At 58.3% G+C, this 18,985-nt stretch overlaps 2 protein-coding genes across 2 annotated transcripts; both read right to left on the reverse strand.

Moving 5' to 3' along the window:
- Nucleotides 1-353: 353 nt before the first annotated feature.
- LOC141472605 (somatomedin-B and thrombospondin type-1 domain-containing protein-like) lies at nt 354-3,052 on the reverse strand. The gene is made up of 5 exons (XM_074159754.1): nt 2,845-3,052; nt 1,895-2,077; nt 1,689-1,781; nt 869-1,040; nt 354-459 (listed from the first exon to the last, which is right to left on the reverse strand). Exons 1-5 carry the CDS (start codon nt 3,050-3,052, stop codon nt 354-356), a joined length of 762 nt encoding a protein of 253 aa, XP_074015855.1.
- A 442-nt stretch (nt 3,053-3,494) lies between these two features.
- SLC25A1 (solute carrier family 25 member 1) lies at nt 3,495-18,435 on the reverse strand. The gene is made up of 9 exons (XM_074159401.1): nt 18,251-18,435; nt 7,359-7,466; nt 7,113-7,212; nt 6,747-6,885; nt 6,182-6,266; nt 5,909-6,013; nt 5,374-5,489; nt 4,978-5,051; nt 3,495-4,860 (listed from the first exon to the last, which is right to left on the reverse strand). Exons 1-9 carry the CDS (start codon nt 18,339-18,341, stop codon nt 4,746-4,748), a joined length of 933 nt encoding a protein of 310 aa, XP_074015502.1. The 5' UTR covers nt 18,342-18,435; the 3' UTR covers nt 3,495-4,745.
- Between the last annotated feature and the right edge of the window lie 550 nt (nt 18,436-18,985).

The following is an 18,985-nucleotide window of genomic DNA, read 5'->3' on the forward strand; positions in this document are numbered from 1 at the left end:
GCTCACCAGTGGCAGCTCGTTGCAAGGCATGAGGTCATGACTGAGCATAGCATCATCGCGTAGTCCCCCCATGTCACTGCTGCGTCATCATCTCACCCAGATTTCACCTCAGCATGATGTTCTTCCTCCATTAACCACCATACTCTAGCAATTCCCTTATTTTTAATCTTTATAAGCAGGGTTCCCGTTCTTCAACAAAATCCTTAATGGAAAACACAAGGAGTCGGTTACGAGGGCGAGCAGCAAGCCTGCAGAAGAGTGAAATTAAAAAAGACACCATGTTTTTACTTCATTCTCCCTCCCCAGCAAGGAGCAGTGGTGGGGAGGGCTCATCTCACCTTCCGGGTGTGATGCTACACAAAGATGAGAGCTGGTGGGGGGCAGACACAAACCTCCTGCAGCCCCTCCTGCACCCACAAGCCCTGGCACCCTGCCACGGAAGCAGCTACCCAGAACGTCCTGAAAGGGAAAGCCAGTGAGAGCTGGGGCATGCCATGAATAATTCAAGATAATTTTTAAAAATTATATATGGTTATATATATATAATAATATATATTGGCAGTTGAACTAGATGATCATTGAAGGTCTCTTCTAACTGAAATATATCTTATATTAGTTATATATTACTGTTATATATTAGTGAGTTATAGCCCATATACCATAATATTGTAAGAAAAATCAAGAATAATATCATATAATATTATGGCATATTATAATACTATACTATTGTGGCATAGTATTAGTTTTTTATGTATTATATTTATAATTAAGGATTATAAATTAAGAAGCATTCAGAAGATGCTCCTCCATGGGAGGGCGAGATGTTCCTTCGTAGCTGCCCCATCTTCCCCCTCCCGAATTGCCCTACCTGGCTCCTTGCAGCCCATGTCCGGTGCAATGTGGACGGTGGTGGGATGTCTTTCCCCGGCACTTGACGCACACCCGCTTGTCCCGGTGCAGCTGGCGGCTCCAGGCCTGCCCACGGCAGGGCGGCCTTACCTGCGTCAGGCGGAAATAGCCACAGTAGCTTGGGAGAAGGGGGAAAAGGGGGAAAGTTGGGGGGGGAAAGGAGGAAAACAGTGGTTGGAGAGTAGCGCAGAGGTGTGGTGTTTTCCCAATGGATTGGGGGGCTGTAAAGGGGTGATGGGTTTGAGGGTACAAAGGGAACATGATTTTGGGGAGGGGAAGGTAGGAGGGTAATGGCTTTGTATGGGTTGCAAAGGGGCCATGGTTTGCGGGGGTGAAAGGATAATGGCTCTTGGGCAGGTGGGCATGTGCACAGGAGCCATGGCTTAGCATGGGGGTGCAATGGGGCTATGGGTCTGGGGCAGGGCGCAAAGGGGCAATAGCTTTAGGGGGGTGCAAAGGGATCATGGTTTAGGGGCAGTGGGAAGGGTAATGGCTATGGAGAGCATGCACGGCTCTGAGAGGGAGATGCAAAGGGGCCATGGTTTTGTATGTGGGGGGGGTGCAAAGAGGGAATGAGGTTGGGGTGGAGGAAAAGGGTATTGGCTCTAGGGGGGTGCAAAGGGGCCATGGTTTGGGGGGAGGAGAAGGGTAACGGCTGGGGGGTGCAAAAAGGCCTTGGTTCTCGGGGTTGCAAAGGGGCCACGGCTGCAGGGGAGTGTGTGCAGAGAGGCCACAGCTTCGGGAAGTGGGGGGTACAGAGGGGCCCCAGCCCCACACATACCCAGAGGGCTCCTGTGGCAGTAGCAGCCCGGCTCCCCGCCAGGGATCCCTGAAGTCTCGGCTGAAGGAGTCAGGTAATATCTTGGCCACTTCTGGCAGAAGAGCAGCCAGGGTAGGGGACATGGATGGTTAAAGACAGCTTGGGACAGGCAGCAGGGACGGTCATGCTCAAGGGAGTTGGCAATCCCCGTGGGACCTGCATTACCTTTGGCTGCCCCGCAGGTTGCGTGCTCCCCTAGGCAGCCGCGGCGCTGCTTGAGGTCAGGACAGGGCTCCCCTCCGTGCCGGGGTGGGACGGTGACCTGGCGGCTGCGGGCCTCGCTGCCAACCCCACACAGGGAGCTGCACCCACTCCACGGCCCCCAGGGCCCCACCGCACAGCCCACTGCTGCTGGCAGGCCAGGGAGCAGAGAGGGAAAAGAGAGCTTCAGTGGCATGAAAGATGAAAGGAGGAGAGCAGAGGAGGTGCAGCACAGGGGAGGGGGAGAAAGGAGAAGGGTCAGGGTGACCCTGTCAGCCCCTCTCCCCTGCCCCACCAGCACAGTGGCATTGTGCACTGCTTCCGCAGGCCTTTGTCCTCGTGCCACTGCCACAGCTCTGCATTGCGCTGAGCTGGGACCCCACTAATCTCCCCAGAGATTAGGGAAGGCTGACTGCTGCAATTGTCATGGGGGCCGTGGCCGGCACCATCCCAGGTTTGGGTCCCCGGGGTGGGCTGGCTCTGCACCCCCTAAGCCCACACTCCCTGTTTGGCGGCCCCAGCGCAGCCCCTGGTTCCCGTGTCCCCAGGCAAGGCACTGCCCGTAGCAGTGGCAGGGGTGATATTGGGGCTCATCTCGCTCAGGTCCCACACCGACGATTTAGGCTTGCAACGACAGGGCGACCATCAGCTGCAGACCAGAGGCCACCCCTGCAGGCTCTCTTATTGCACTGGGAGTGGCCAGATGTTCAGCACAGAAAAAAGCAGAAAAATCGGGATATTGCTCCAAATCCAGCCCAGTCGGCACCCCCGGATGCATCCCATTGCTGCTTAAAGTACAGGGCTAACAGATAATAGCACACACCTCCCTCCAAAAGCAGCAGCCTAGGCTGGCAACCCCAATCCCAGGGTTCCAGCTGGGGGTCCAGCTGGTGCCATCCCATCCCAACACTCACCAGCACGGTGGCATGCAGCATGGTAGTCCTCGCAGCAGTCACCCGTCCTCTCGCAGTACGAGTCGCAGTAGCAGCGAGCCCGCCGGCTGCCTGAGGCCCAGCAGGCATTGTTCCTGCCCGGGCAGCACTGGTGCGAGCAGCCGCCCACAGCACCTGCCAGGTAGCTGGTGGCCAGCAGGCAGCCCCCGCAGAGCAGCAGGCCCCACATGGCACTGGGTGCCCACAAGCCCCCCTAAGAGACAGCTTTCCCCCTGCACCGGCAAACACCGGGAGAGGAGCGAGGGCTGCAGCTATAGCAGCGCTGGAAGCCCTGGCCGCACCGCCCCTGGGCTGGGCGGTGGGACAAAGCCCATTCCCTTCTGCTCCACCGCCCCTCGCCATCCCAGCTCTTCCCTCTGTAGCCAGGGTAAGGAGTTAATAAAATTAACAAGGATAGTTAATAAAATGCTACGCATGGGATAATGCAACCCCAAAGCTGCACGGGAGCATCTGTGAACGGGCACTGCTGGGCTGATACTGACACTCTCCCGCCAGTGCCAGCTTAGCCTCTGAGGACAATGGGATTTGGGTGCAATAGGGGACCCCATCCCCAATCCCCACCCGCACCGCAGGAATCGCTCACTGCCCACTCAGCACTGCCTGGACGCCAATGCAGCTGCTAAAGCCAGACTGATTTTATTCAAACTGCGAATGTAAAACAGAATAATAATAATAATAATAAAAAAATCAACCCTCAATGGCTTCAGAGCAGAAAGCCGCAGGTAAACCATGCCCGGGCTTTCTTTCTCCTCCTTCACCCTGCCATGTTAAGGCTGCGTTCGTCACTGGTTTCAGGAGGGAGGAGGGATGGGGCAAGACCCGCGTCCCACGACCCCCCAGGTTCCTTCACAGGAAGTTTGGCACAAATCCAGCAGGGCCGAGCATGGTGCGACGCAGGGCAGGGTTCCGGCCCCACGGCCACGGCTGTTAGTGGGTCAGCATGAAGCTCCAAAAGCTACAGGATTACCTACGGGGCTGCAGCATGGCAGCAGGAGGGCAGATGGGGGGAATGTGGCAGAAGAAGGGGTTCACACCCCTGGCTGAGGGGCCAAGTCTGTGGCACAGGGCTGTGTCTCCTCACCCTGGCTCACACACGCGTCTCAACTGTAAATAGCAATTGATGGGGCACCCAGCTCACCCCAATCCCGGCCCTGCGGTGACAAGAACAAAAGGCCTGGCTGCATGTGCCATTTTGGGAAGCGCCTTCTCGGCAGCCTGGAGCTGAGTGAGACCCCGAGGCTGGGATGCTGCACCTCAAGTGGTATCAGTGCCATCAGGGAGGAGGGAGAAGGGAGCCTGGGGTCAAAAAAGCGAGTTGCTGCCCTTCCATCCCAGGGGGTGTAAGGCTGATGACCCCCCCGAGAGCCGCTGCAAGACCTGGTGCACCGCTCCCAGCCAGCAGTCAGCCCCAAAAGCCTCTGCCAGCTTTGATGCCTGGTGCACAACTTGGCCATTGCATCCCCACGGCTTCAGAGGACCATCAGCATCCCCAAAAAGAGCTGCCCCCTGGGGCACAAGGCCACCCTCCCAGGGGACACCTCACCCTGGATAACTGGCACTCACAGGTGATGTGGGACCAGGGGGAAATGTCACCAAGGAATTGGGGCGGGCATAATCAGGATGCTGGGGGTCTGGATACTGGGATACTGCAGCCTCCACACTCCTTTTGGCACACAACTAATAATTTGGCCTGCTCCAGAGCCTGTTTCTAAACATGAAGGTGGCTGGGCTTGGGGGGAGGGTACACGCGTGGGGCAGACTTGGCCCCGGGCAGCACCGGTGGGCCGCTGTGGGCTTGGTCACGGCTTTCCAGCTGCAGCCCCACGGGGCAAGGGAGGCTGGGGTGCCCTGGCCTGGCCCCCTCAGTCTGTTTTCCACACCTTGTTGAGGAACTTGACCACTTCATCGTAGATGACGAAGACAATGGCCACGTCGAGGCAGACACGGCCTAGGCGAGGCACCGTGCCCTTGTAAAACCTGGGATAGAAGGAGGCCATGGGGCTGGGTGCCCTTGCAGCCCTCTCCCCGCCAGTCCCCCTGCTCTCCCCAGCCACCCCCGTACCACCCCTCGCCCGCCCCCACCACAGTGCTTACGCCAGGGGCCCTTCATATTTCATGATCTGGTAGGCGCAGTCCCAAGTGCTCTTGTACTTGTGAGCTTCCAGCCCCTGCGGGATGGGAAAAGCAAGGTCAGAGGCTGGAGCCGAGGGGGCATCCAGGGGGATTCTGTGGGGGAGGCAGAGAGCTCGGAGTACACCATGAGAAACCAATCCTCCTTCACCACTGCAGGCCACCGAACCCAGAGGGAACATCCCCACATTTCAGCACCCCCACGGGCCTGACTGCGAGAGGGCAGTGTCCACAGCCATCTCCCAAACCTCACAAGCATTGGGCGCCTGCCCCGGGGGCTGCACAAAACAGCTCCCAAACAGCATGTGACCCTAACCCGCCGCAGGCAGAGTGGTCCCGCACCATCTCCCAGTGCCGTACCTGCATCCTGGTCTTCACCACGTCCAAGGGGGTGTTGCCAAAGACACTTGCAGCTCCAGCGAGGGCTCCAAACACCCCCGTGACGAAGGGGTTGATCACCTTGTTAGGATCATCCCCTGGGAAGGAGGAGAAGTTGAGAGCAGAGGTGGTGTGGGGATGAAGCACAGCGTCCCCAAGGGAGCCCGTGGGCAAGGTCCCTGGTCCTACGTCCAGCTGCTCGTGGCCAGGGCTGGTGCTATGCCGAGTCGGGGGCTGAGGGCATTTGGAGGGGACTGTCCAGCAGCACCAGCCCCACAGAGACCACGCAGCACTGACGAGCTCAGGGTGAGAGCGGAGGTGATGCTCTAGCACTGAGACTCTTCAGCCCTGCAGACTGGGCCCCCCCCTACCCTGGCTTTCATATTGCTCCATCACGAGAGTCTGATCCACAACGAGTGAAAGATGCACCGGTGGAAAGCCCCAGTCCAGCTCCTGAAGACAGGCTCAGGGAGTGGCAGCTCAGCCAGGGTGACCTAGGGGGACGGGAGCACCATACCTTTATACCAGTTCTTGAGGGAGGTCATGACGAAGAAGCGTATGGCTTGGTTCGATCCTTGCTTGAGGACAGTTGCGGTTAAGCCCTGGTAGGTCCCCTTTAGTCCTGCAGCAAGAGAGGGCATTTGAGGGGAGCACCGGCCTCACCCAGGCAAAGAGAAACCTCCCCAGGCAGCTGGTCCCAGCCTGCACCCGTCCCCCAGCTCGCACTCTGTCCCCTCAGTGTGGGGTACTGGAGGGAGACAGGACAGGACATCGCTTCCCCCGGACTCACCCTGTTCCCGAACGATCTCCCGGACGCCATGGAAGAAGCCGCGGTATTTGGGCTTGGGGGAGCACTGGTCATGGATAAACTTCACCTGCGGGGAGATGACACACTCATCCCAGCTGAGGCAAGGGGGTGATGCACCCCTGAAAAGCTGCCAGATGGCTCTCACCTTGCTCTGGGGACAGTCCCAAGAGCAGAGCTGACCCACGTGGCCAGGCGATGCCAAGCGAGATCACAGGGGATCCTGCAACCCACAGCCAGCAGTGCATTTTGCAGAGGAAAACCTGGCAAATTGCCTCTGCAAGCAACCGCATAGATTTTACAGTACTAAAATAGAGGATGGGATGGCTCCTGCGTAGGGGGGCTCCTCCCCACTACCAGAGCAAGGAAGGGGCCACAGCCGCCAGGCCTGACCTCCCCATGGGGCTTTCCAGCATCAGCTTTTCCCCTACAAAACCAGCCCGAGCAAACCCATGTGGTCCCAAGGTCCCCGAAAGCTGGGCATCCCTTGCTGCTGTCCCATCCAGGGGAGGGGTGCCGGGGCGGGGGGACGCTGGCGGCTGCCTCCCACCTTTATGGTCTCCATGGGGCAGACCACCACCACAGCCTCGGCCACACCGGCGCCCAGCCCGCAGATGAGGCCGCGCGTGCTGTCCAGCCGCCCCTGCTCGTCTCTCATCTGGTTGCTGAGGAACTCGAACATCCCGAACCTGTGGAGGAGCCACCATGCCAACCCCCAGGTGCCCGGCTGCGGGGCTGCAGCCAGTTCTGAGTCTGTCCCCAGCAGCAGCCAGGCACCCTGCGAGAGCACCCTGCCAGTCCAGGAAAGCACCCATCTTTGGCAAAATGCCACTGGGCACATCGTGGCCTAACCCACCCCCTCATTTTCTGCCACCTGGGGTCCCCTCCACTTACCCTGTGCCACAGGGACACCTACCTGACAGCAGCCTTAGGGATGGAGCCGTACACCAGCGAGCTGAGCCCCCGGTACAACCCCCGGATGCCATGGTCATGGACGGTCTGCTTCACGCAGTCCCCTGCGGCAAAGTACAGCAGCACCACCGTCACCAGCCACACCAAGGGCCACCCATGCCACCCCACCACCCGCCCCAGACCCAGCCAGGCTCATGCAGCGTCCAGATCCAGCCGGCAGGTTGGGGCAGGGCACCGGGTGTGCACTCACCGATGCCCTTGTAGCGGGGAGGGTTTGCCTTCTCATCCAGCTGTAGCTGCGTCTTCACATACTCGGTGGGGAATGTGATGCAGATCTCTATTCCTCCAGCCAGACCACCTGGGTGGGAGAGGAGGGGATGCTGGGACTGAGAGTAGTGCTGTGCCCATCCAGCGCTGCGTGGCTGCTGCCAGCTCCATGATGGCTGAGCCTGAGACTTCTGGCAGCCAGGTGTGGGCTGGGATGCGGTGTCCCTGTCCTCGCCAAACCCCTGGGGACTTCACATGGCAGCAGGACCCCACACCAACCTGGCACCCTGTACAGGCATTACTGTCTGGCCATGGTAAGAGCCAGTGAGATGATCAGCCAAAGGAGTGGGAAAACACCGCACTTATGGCTGCTGTTTCAGCATTGTTTCCCCCTCAAAGGCACCTCTTGCCCTCCGGAGCCCTGCACATGAGCTGCCAGCACAGGCATTTGTAAACCCCACAGAGCCCAACAGAGCTGCGTGAGGCCCAGCACCGCTCCTCCAGCACCAGAGGGAGCCCATTTGCAGGCCTGGCCATGCCAGCGCATAAGCGCAATTATCATCAAGCCTGTCCAGCCACCCTGGGCTCGCGCAGCGGCAGCTGCTGGGCGCTGATTACACCGGCTGAAACCTTTTCCACCATAGCCTGGGACACACCAGCAGCAAGCAGCAGCAGCTCTCGGTGGTTCGGCTCCCCATGGCATGCTGGAAACACCTGCAGCTGGTCCCATCACGAGCTGTGCCTGGGCAGCAGAGCCAACCCCTGCTGGGCTGGAGGTCCCAGGAGCTGGGCTTGCCCCTGGCCAGCTGATGGCCAGGCAGCTCAATTCCCTGCATCAAAGTGCACCGGGAGCTCTTTGTGCTGGGGCAAGGAGGAAGCGCAGGGCTGAGCCAGGCTCCTCCAGGCCTCACAGGGGCAAACTCTGCTGCAGCCCAGGCCAAGGCAAAAGTCAGCACTAGGTCAAAGCCCCTAACTGGTGGCCTCGCTGGGACGGGGCGCTGGGGAGCCCTGGGATGCTGCCACTGGGGCTGAGCATCCACCAGAGCAGCCCCCGAAGGCCTCCTGACTCCTTGCCCGAGGATGGTGACTTGGGTCCCAGCCTCACAGCCGAGGAGGGATGTGCTGCCATTGTGGGAAGGGCCAGCACAGGGGCTGGTTGCAGCAGTGGGTTATCCCGCTCTGTGGCAAAGCGCAGCCCCAGCACTGCATAGCGGAGCACAGCTCAGCTTATCAGCACCCTCCAAGGTACCCTGCGAAGGGATGTTGATAGGGGACACTGCGGTCTACAGGACAGGGAGAGGAGCCATGGCTGCTTCCCATGATAGTAGCAAGTGGCCGCAGCTCCTCAGACCAGGGTGATTTCTCACATAGTCTTATTTCTTCTCTACGGCCTCCGAATTCACAAGAGACCCTTAATCTCTCTGGCACTGCCTCCAGCTCCCCCTTGCAGAGTGCCACCAGCAAAGCCACTCGCCCAGTGTGGGGATGTCCCAGCGGGCAGGCTGGCATCCCCTGGGGCACTGCTGCCTTCTCTCAGCCGCATCCTTCTGGAAGGAAAGGAAAGAAGCCTCACTGTACTCCCTCCTGCAGCTGGGCAGACCCCACCTTAAAACAGCCTTATCCTGGTTTGTTTCTCCCAGGCACAAGGAGCAGCAGGCTGCTTCTGGCCTCTCCAAGGCAGCGAAGAAGCTGTGCTAGCACTCAGCAGAGCCTGGGACCACGGGAAAGCCCAGCCCCACACTCCAAGAGCATCCCCTCTCCTACCACAGGCATGTCAGGGATAGAAACAACACAGCACCCAGTGAGTGCCCCTAGCCCAAGGGCAGGACCCACCAGCACAGCCTGGCAGCATCCCAGCTCCATGGGGTGCCGGAGACAGAGTGCGAGGCCAGCCCGGCTCTGCCAGAGCAGACAAAGGCCCCTTGTTTCCCCTCTGTGTTCTCCGGCGAGGATGGAGCCACTCAGCCTATGCCAGGCAGGCACTTCCCGGGAGGCAGTGATGGGTGACCACCTTTACACCCCCACGGCACACTGTGCTTGGACAGCGTGGAAGGAAGTCGCTGGCACCCACAGCAAGGCTGACTCATGCCACCACAGCCAGCTGCCAGCTGTGCCCTGAGGCACCACGGGAGGACAGCCACCATCCCCAGAGCTCTCCGGCTGCCCCCTCAAACCTTTCCCGTCCTTGACATGTCCATCAGAGATGGCAGACACTTGCCAGATGGGGACTTGCCAGCACTGCAATGTCTCTGGCAAAGCTGAACAGCTCCTGCAGGAGCACCAGGCAGGTCCCTGGCAAGCAGCATGATGAGGAGCAGCATCCTCCAGCTGGGTGGAACGGTGTCCAAAAAGCCCAGCACAGGCTGGCACCTCTCAGCACTGCTACATGCCACTGTGCCACCAGCCCTGCCGCTACTACAGCCACATGAATGCTACCAAGGTGCCACCAAGGTGGCAAGGTACCAGGAAGGTACCAGGTGCTACCAAGGCCACTGCCCTCCCTCCTATGCTGCAGACCTGAAGTGCTGGACATTTTAAGAACCATAAATGTTTGTTCCCCCTCTGCCCTTCAGCACCAGTTGCTGCTTCAGCACCTCCAGGAGCCAGAGAGCAGAGAAACACCCCAGACAAGCACCAGTCCAGGCGTAATCAGCACCTCGGCTCACAACAGACACACCAAATATCACAAGGAGGGATGTTGTACCTCCTGCAACCTGCCCACAGCCTCAGCTGTCAACAGAATCATCAACATTTATCAGTGCAGGGGAGGCAGGGAGGCTCTGCCTAGCATCCTGAAGGCCAAGCCGCATCCACAGGCATCCTTGAGCCTGAGAAGAGCCCCGGCAAAGGGACAGTGGGCCCCTCTTGGGAACCGGCAGCCTCTGGGGTACTGGGGCTGCCCAAGCTGAAGCAGGAGGAATGAGGTGTCTGCGCTGGATCCCCGCAGCAAACCAGGGAGCTGGATCCCTAAGTGTCCCCATCCCAGAGTCACCACAAAGCAGCTGCCTCCCTGGCATGCCACAGCATGCTCATTGACCCTAGCTGCAGCAGAGAACACCCCAGGGTTTGTGCAGAGTGGCAGGGGCACCTCTGTCACTGCTCACTGGGGACGGGTGAGGGGAGGGGAGCTGGCCTGAAGGCTGCCCTGCCGCCGCACAGCTCCGACACTCCTCAGGCGGCTGGACGCAGAGAAATCACAGAGCAAGAGAATGGGTTTGTTCAGGGAAACGCACCCAGAGGAGGATCCTCTCCCTCACCCTGTTCAGGGACGTGTGCTGCCCGGGTGACCAGGCTCCCTCCCTGCCCCCCTGGTGTTGCTCTGGCCCCCAAATCCCCCCAGCAGGGACTCCAGACAAACTCCGTGACTTGGGGCAATTTTTTCCTATTTTCCTCTGCCTGCAGAGACAGGATGGCACAAATCACTTGCCTGCAGCCCCTTCCTGAGACCCATCAGGGGTCCCACTCTGCTGTCGAGTGTCCTCTTCCCACACCGTTTTATTCCAGCGGAAACCTTACTCTATGCAAATAGAACACCCTGTTGCCCACGAGCAGCAGCTCCTTCTAACCCCCCTCCCTTGCCAGAGCTGCTGAGGGCTTTGCAACCTGTTTACTCGGACTTTAACCAGCAGCTTCAACTCTTGCAACACCACCGAGTCAGCAGGAACAGCCAGCAGCAAGCGCTCGGGAGGTGAAAGAGCAAGCAGGGCAGCCCGGACGCCGAGCCAAGGTTCTCGGCTATTAGCTGGATGCAGTGGAGCCAGAGGAGAGAGGACGTCCTTCAGAGAAGGTTGCTCTGCCCGGCCCCAGAGAAGGTGCCTCCGGTGGGGGGATCCTGCTTCCAGTGCCAGGAATGGCTCCTCGCCTGCAGCAAGCCTGCAAGTGCCCTGATGTCAGCAATCCCAACCCTGCAGGCCCAGGGGGGAAGGGAGTGAAGGAAAAAATACCTGTTTGTCAGCCACTTGGCATGGTTTTCCCAGAAAAAGTTTAGCTCTCCTTTGCAGAGGGGCCAGCAGAGTTATTCAAGGACACAGCCACAGCCCTTGGGCACCGCTGGGGAGAGCTGGCATGAAGAAGAGGGTTTTTGGGGACAGTGGGAGGGTGCTGCCCCCACGATGCTCACACAGTGTATGATGGCATCAGCACATCCAGGTTCAGCTAATGACCTCAAACCCCATTAGCAAGTAGCTTCTGGGGACACCGCCAGCTACCCCCAACCGGCATGTCCCAGGGACCCCAGCTCTGGCATCCAGGACAGGGTGGGTGCCGAGGGCAGGAGAATGCAGCCATGACGGGGAAGATGAGCAGAGCCCCGGGGGCTGACACAAACTCAGGCTGTGCAGCTGCAGCTGGCGCTGGCACCCCCTGCAAACCCTTACTCAGAGGCAAGCGAGCACCCACTGCCCTGTTTGGGAGCCAGAGGGGCAGGAGGCGGCACTGGCCCTCTGCCACTCCTGCAAGTAACTGTGCCTGCAAAAGCATCCTGCTCCTGCAGACAGAGCAGCAGGACTCTGTGCAGCTCTGATGAGAAGTGAGCACCTGGAGAGCAATTTCAGCCTCTCCATTTTAAGGGTAATTTCACATGCAGACACACCAAGCACCTGATTTCCATACAAAAAGCTCCTTTTAACTTCCTATTCGGCGGGATCCTTTCAGGCCAGAGGTCATTATTCCTAAGGGCCTGGAAGCAAAGCAGCAGAGCTCTCCCGGGACCATTGCCTGAAGATTGCCCCTCCTGCTGGCTGCACGGCTCAAGGCAGTGGGAAGGCACAAACAGGCTTCCAGCTCCTCTCCAGAGGAGAGGCAATCCTGCCTGCCTCATGGATGCTGTGCTTACAATTCCTACCCTCATGAGGAGTCTTGGTGCCCTTCCCCATTAGCCAAGATAGCTTTCAGAGCTGGGGAAATAAAAACCAAAAGATATAAAGAATCAAAGACCAGCAGAGTGCTACAAATCAGGGAAGCAGAAATATCGACCACCAGCTTGTGACAGTTCTCTGCAGCCCAGGTGCTGCCCCATCAGCAGCACAGATCTCTCTCCCTGCCACCGAGGGACTGACCGCCTCTCGGCAGCCACGCATGCTGCTCTCGAGCCACGCCATTAATGTAACCCAGCTAAGGGCAGCGGTGGAGATACCCTACCATGCCTGCAGTGGTGAAACGGGTTTAACAGGCTCCACCTTCCCTGCACCGCCATGGGCCATCTTGTGAAACAGGATCAGGGGCAGAGCCTGGCTCCAGGAGCAGGCAGGTTCCTCCCTGGGGACACTGCTCTCCCAGAGAGCTTGCTTTCAGTAAGGCTAACACCGTGGTCCTCACCTGGGCACCTCCTTCTGCCACGCACAGCCCTTCACCACCCATCCAGAGCGCCATCCTTGGGGAAAACCACCACGGGGGCTGCTCTGCAGGGAAAGGTCTTGTATGGCACTAAGATCAGGGAAGGCTGCTTCCCCAAATCAGACTGCCAGAAGATTACCCCTTTGTTGGTTAGAAGGGCAAAACCACATTCTGCAATAGGTCAGGTAGTCTCAGAGGGCATCCATACCCTGCACCAGGGCTAGGGCCCTTGGACGGTCTCCTATCTGATAGGGGCAAGGCCAGAGGGGGCACAGGGGTTCAGCATGTCCCTTGGTAAATACACACGTGGCCGCTTTTATCACAGGAGCATGCTGCGGCCAGGCTGGTGAAAGTCTGATCTCCCCACCAGGGATACACAGAACAACAAACATGAAACGTGCTTCTCTGTACCCCATGCTATCGGGTGGGTAAACAGCCCCGTGCAAATATTGCTGCAGATAAAGCCGTGGATGGGATGGAGTAATTTGTCCCTAACCATACTGGAATCATCCTGTTTCAACAGGCCATCCTTTCACAACCCACTCATTCATCGCCTCTTTGCATTTACCTCTCAGTGGGCCAATACTGCAATAAATCATTATTATATTTTAAACTTCTTGGCTGTAGGTATGATGGCAGAAGCCATTTCCTTTTGCTCGCAGTCACAGCCTTCAGTGCTGAGATGACCTTTGGGGACCACCAAGTCCCCTGCCCCAGGTCAACTCACCTTCACCCCCCTGCCCTGTGCACCCTGAGGCCCTGGCTCTGCTGCTGAGCTGGCTCCCGGCCAACCCATCATCCTGCTTCAGCTACCTACCTTTTAAGTGTGCAAAAATCTTTTAAAGACAGGCAACAGGGAGCTGATGTCAGAGCCCAGGGCTGCTGGACACTTCCCCCAGCACAGCCCCATCGTTGGATGAGGGAGCCACTGCTGGGACTGAGGCTCCCCTGGGGACAGGCTCTGGGCCCCAGACACCAGCACAGGGCAAAAACTGCTGTATCAGGCACTGGAGCACAGGGAGAGAGAAGAGGTGGCAAGAAATCAACCCCTGCTGTCAGGAGGTGACCTGAGACGTCAGGGCACTGCACAGGCAGGAGCAAGGAGGCTGCATTGGCATGCACCACAGAAGGCCATCAGAGATGAGAGACGCTGCAACATCCCTGAGCTGTCAGCTTGCAGTGCTCATCGCCTCTGGGAAGACGGATGGCTCCTTCCGATCATTCACATCAATCCAAAGAAAATGGCTGCCTGCAGAATGTCAAGCAGAGCACACACGTGCAAATATCTCAAAAACCTCACATTTCAAAGCCCAGGGTTAACCCCAGCTCACACAGAATTCATTCAGACTGAAGAAACCGGGCGCCTCAATGTGGTTTCCCAGTCCTGGGGCTGACAGCCCCCTCCCACCAAAACCCTTGGGGATGCTGTAGGTTTCTGCAGCAGCTGCAGTCCATGAGGGCTCACGGGCAGGCAAGGATGCATTCATTGCCAGCATCTCCTGCCCACTCTCCAAACAGATAACAGCCAGGAGATGCAACCTCAGGGGAAGCCACAGCCAGGTGCGATGCATCAAGAGCCAGCAGACCTGGTGAGACCAGTTCCCTCCATGCTCACCGATCCTTCCCCACAGCTGTGTTCAGCCCACCACCTGGCACCTCCCCAGCCCAGCATCGAGGCAGGGAACATCCTCTACTCTGCTGTGAGCACCAGTCACGCGTCTAAAAGCCACGGAGCATGCTGGACCACAGTCATTCCCAGCGGCACAACCTCTCTCCCACGAGGGCAATGGCCCTGGAAGCCCAGGTAGACTTGGGACTTTTGGGAAAGGAGTCCTACTCTGCAACAGGCAAGTCTCAGCTTTCACACCCAGTCCCTGACTCCTCTCCTCTGTAGGTACAGCATTTCCTCAGAAAGATCATATCAAGAGATTAACAAAGAAGAAGAAACTGAAGCTCTAATTACTGCTTTGTTTCTAATGTGATCCTGGGCTCTCTGCTAAATGTGTGCTTCGTGCCCTACCCTCCAAGCTCTTCTCTTTCTCCCTACAGAGTCCCTGCTGCCCATGCTTCTCCCGGGACATTGGTGCCTGCCACTGCTATTTCCCAGCGGCACTCAAAGTTTATAGCAAACATCAGAGCAACAGCCATGACCATTGCAAGTTCTTTCCAAATCAAGCACCACGAAGGACAGCATCCAGGCACCCCGCCTCCTGACCAGGCAGGATCAGGTGTAGCCAGGAACACCAACTGTGCACCAGCCCTCGGGTGAGCAGAGCTACCACGTGAAGAGCACGGCAGCTGGGAGCTTCTCTGTGGGAGGGAGCAGACCCCAGACTTCAAAGCTGGCTAAAAACAGAGTAAGACTGTACTTAACTCTGGGCAGGGCAGGCAAAGCCTTTCATCAAATGGCTGCTGCTAAGCAGGAGCAAAGTTCTCAGGAAGAAGGCAGGGGATTGCCTGCGAAATTATGAGGATCATTTGCAGTGGGCTCTAAGTAGTCCACAGCAGGCTGGCCCAAGCTGATCTAACGGCCCTGCAATACCCAGCATCCCAGCAAGGAGCCCCCCAGGGAAACACAGGGCTGACCACCAGCACTCCTGCCTAACCACACGCTGCCTTTATCTCAAGCTCCCCGCTTGCCCACTGCAGTGTGGCCCCATGCTGGGAGCTGCACAGTGGACTGGCAGCAACCATCCCCGCAGGAGGCTGGCAGGAGGGACAAGAGTCTGCCGGGCTAAAGGGCTTGTTTGGAAACCATGGCACAGAAACAGAAAACTGGCTGTAGGGGAGCTGGAGACACGGCTGGACTCCCAGGTCTGCCTGCTAACAGGTTATTACCCAGCAGAAGAGACACGAGCTGGTCCTCAAACCAGCTCGTGAGTTCAGAAGAAAATTACACTAGCTTTACAACAGGTAACTGATCCAGGAGATGAATTAGAAAGACACAGATAATATCAATTTCAGCATAAAGCCTGCATATTTACCAGTATTTTAACCAAGTTGAAGCTAAGCCATGTTATGCCAAACCTCAGCGTCCTACGGCCATGTCACTTCTGACCCAGTACCAGGTTCCCCAAACCAACTTTGTACCATCAGTTCAGAGCCTAGGGGACTCTTCCCCTGGCAAAGGTGGTATAGGGGGTCGGGCAGTGGCCGGGATCCACATCCACTCAGCTCTGCCCTCTGGAAGCCCAGTCTGCCATGGAGCACCACCTTAGTCCTGGCAGTGATGCCCACCCAACCGGCCAGGACAGCCAAGCTGCCTTCGTGTGCTTGGGCCATGCACAGCCAAGCTGCCTTCGTGTGCTTGGGCCATGCACAGCCACAGCACCACCAGCAGCACAGGCCGTGTGGTCGTAGCAACGTGAAATGCTGCCTTGGCACACAACCACTGCTTGGACAAACGAGAGCCCATTAGCAAATTAATTTTTAACTTTGCATTTGTCTGTTGCGACAACTGAAGGAGAAGAGCTCTTAGCAGCCAGAGTTTCACTTATGCCTCTTCAGAAGAGCCAGCTCCAGCCTGCTCAGGTCTGGGTAACACGAGGGAGCTGTGCCTTCCTGGCAGAGGATCCCAATTATACACATGCATCCATGATGGGATGACGGCTGCTTATTTAACTCCACCAATACAAGGCTGACGAAGCACAGCACAGTAGGAGGTGCACCCTGAACACCTCCACCTCTCCAGAAGGTTGAGCTTTGGAGCACATGCCCTTGCTGTGCAGACAAATGTCAGATGAGAAATCCCAAGAGCATCAGCAAACCCCTTAAAGTCAGTAGAGATAGCCACAAATGGCACTGCATCCCCCCAGCAAGGGGCTGGAGGGCTGAGCAGATCAGGACACAGGGAGTTAACAGCAGCTTTCTCCTATTTTTGTGGTTCTCTAATACAATTAGATGCCACAGAGACTTGGCTGGACTTCTGCCCATTAACCAATTACTCTGATTTGCTGCATGTGAGGAGAAGACTACCATCTCAATAGGGTCTGTCTTCCACCTCTGCAGCCTCACGTGGACCCAGGAGGACTCCTCCAAGGAGGTACATGTGCAGCTTTGTGCTATGTTGCCCAACGTGACACCTGGCAGAGGCCACAAGCGCTGTGTCCCCTCCTTTACACCAGAACAGCTTCCAGACACCCACGGCAACTCTCCTGGCAAGGGAGAGCAGGGAAGCCTGCAGCAGCCTCTTTCAGAGTATGGCAATAAGCTATCCACAGCTGATAATCCATGATTACAGACCTAAGCAAAGGCTATGAAAGTCCCCTGGGACACTGGCCCAGGCAGTGAGAATCTGATGCACCGCGCATAGGCAGTGAGTTGGGAAGACTGGATGGGGAGCAAGCTGCCTGTCTTTCCCATCCTAAACACTTGCATCCATTTCCCATGGCGCTGCTGTCTCCAGCAGTTCTCCGGAGCTGTGAAGGGGAGGCCAACCGCCACAGCAAGGGTAGTGGCACGCTGGAGCGGCAAGGGCTCGACTCCCTGCACCCAGGTAGGGCGGGCACAGCTTTCGTTCTCCCAGTCCTCGCTACAGGAAGCTGGAGCTCTGCCGTTGGAGGGGAGCAGAGACTTGGGCAGACAAACAAAGGCACAATCGTAGGAGGAAGAATTGGCTGGAAAACACAAAAGCTCTAAACACGCCAATCAAGTGGAGACCACGGTGGCTCATTTCAAAGGGAAGACACTAATCTCCACTCTGGGAATTGTCCTGCGAGTGGCAGGAGAAACCAGGGAGCTAATGAACGGCTACAAAGAAGTTTAACAAGCCTTTGACTGTCTTGGACTCCATTCAGCTCAACGCTCAAACCAACTAGAAGCAGAAGGAAGGGCATTAACTCTGCAGTTACTGCTGCACTTAAAGCCTGTTTAGATCCCACTGAAATGATCAGAACTGGATGAGAAAACATGCCCCGATCCACGGGGACCGATGCTGAGACACAAAGGAGTGACCAAGAAGCTGTAAGAGGAGCTGTAAAGCAGTGTGCAAGACACGGGTGGAGCAGAAAAAACCTGAGCGCTGCCGCTTCAGCTTTCTCCCTTAACATCTTTGGGGGGTGCATAAGGAGGTCCCCTGCTGCTGCCTCTTCCAGCTCCCTCCTGCTAACGTAGAAATCTAGCTAAAAAAAGCTAAATCTAGCTAACCTTGCTAAACAATGCTACTGCCGAAAGGCCTGCGTTTAACCTGCGTTACTGTAGTGAATACCCCGACACCTCCCCAGCGAGGCCACAGGTTGCAGGAGCAGTCTCACAGGACGCTGCCACCCCCGCCGGGAGCCGACGCCCAAGCTCGGGACACGTCTGCTGGACCGCTTTGGTTGCCGCCAAGGGGCTGCAGCGGGACAGCGGCGTCTCATGGGCCAGCCCCGGGGGCTGCCGGGCTGCCGCGGCGGGGCGGGCGGTCGGTCCCGGCGGGGCGGCCGGTCCCGGCGGGGCGGCAGGGACGGAGCTCCCGCGGGGAGCGCGCTGCCTCCGGGGCGGCTCGCGGCAGCCCCCGCCCAGCGCGGATGCCCGCGGCGGCCCCGCCCGGGGAGCGCTTACCTGCCAGAATAGCCTTGCCAGGGTGGGTGAGCTTGGCCTTGCCGGCGGGGGCGGCAGCGGCCAGACGGCGGGGCGCGGCTGGGGCAGGCATGGCCGCGGCTCCTGCGCTGCCCGGCGGCGGCGGCCGGGGCCCTATTTCAGGGCGGCGCCCGCGAAGGGGCGGCCCCAGCGGCGTCACATCCTCAGGGGGCGGGGCGGGGCGGGGCGGGGCGGGGCGGGGCGGGGCGGGGCGGGGCGGGGCGGGGCGGGGCGGGGCGGGGCGGATGAGGATGAGCCGGCGGCGGCAACGAGATCCAGCGGGGGCTTCGCCGCTGCGGAAATGGCGATTTCTTAACCCACTCCCAGAAATCCCCCCGCGCGGGTTCCAGGCGGAGGCGGGAGGCGCAGGGCTTCGGCTGGCGCTGCCCACTGGCCCCTGAACAGCCCCAGGCAGCGGCCCCGGGCGCGCTCGGCCAGCAGTGGCTGCAAAAAGCACCCTAAAACCCCTCCGGTCAGAGCGCCCACTGCCCTCGGCCGAAGGTGGACTTGGCCTCCAGGGGCCCAAGCGCACTTCAAACGGGTGGGTTTTTTCTGCTCTCGTGGCCTCTCTGCTTGAAGCGTTAATGCTTCAGTTGGTGAGGAGATGAGGAAAGGCCCCGGGCAGTAACCACATGTGAACACCTCACACTGTAACCAAAGCATGCTCACTGCCTGTGACTGCAGACACTTTGGGCTTGTTTCAGATAATGTTTAGTT

The sequence above is a fragment of the Numenius arquata genome, chromosome 16 (assembly GCF_964106895.1).
Source record: "Numenius arquata chromosome 16, bNumArq3.hap1.1, whole genome shotgun sequence".
Classification (NCBI taxonomy): domain Eukaryota; kingdom Metazoa; phylum Chordata; class Aves; order Charadriiformes; family Scolopacidae; genus Numenius; species Numenius arquata.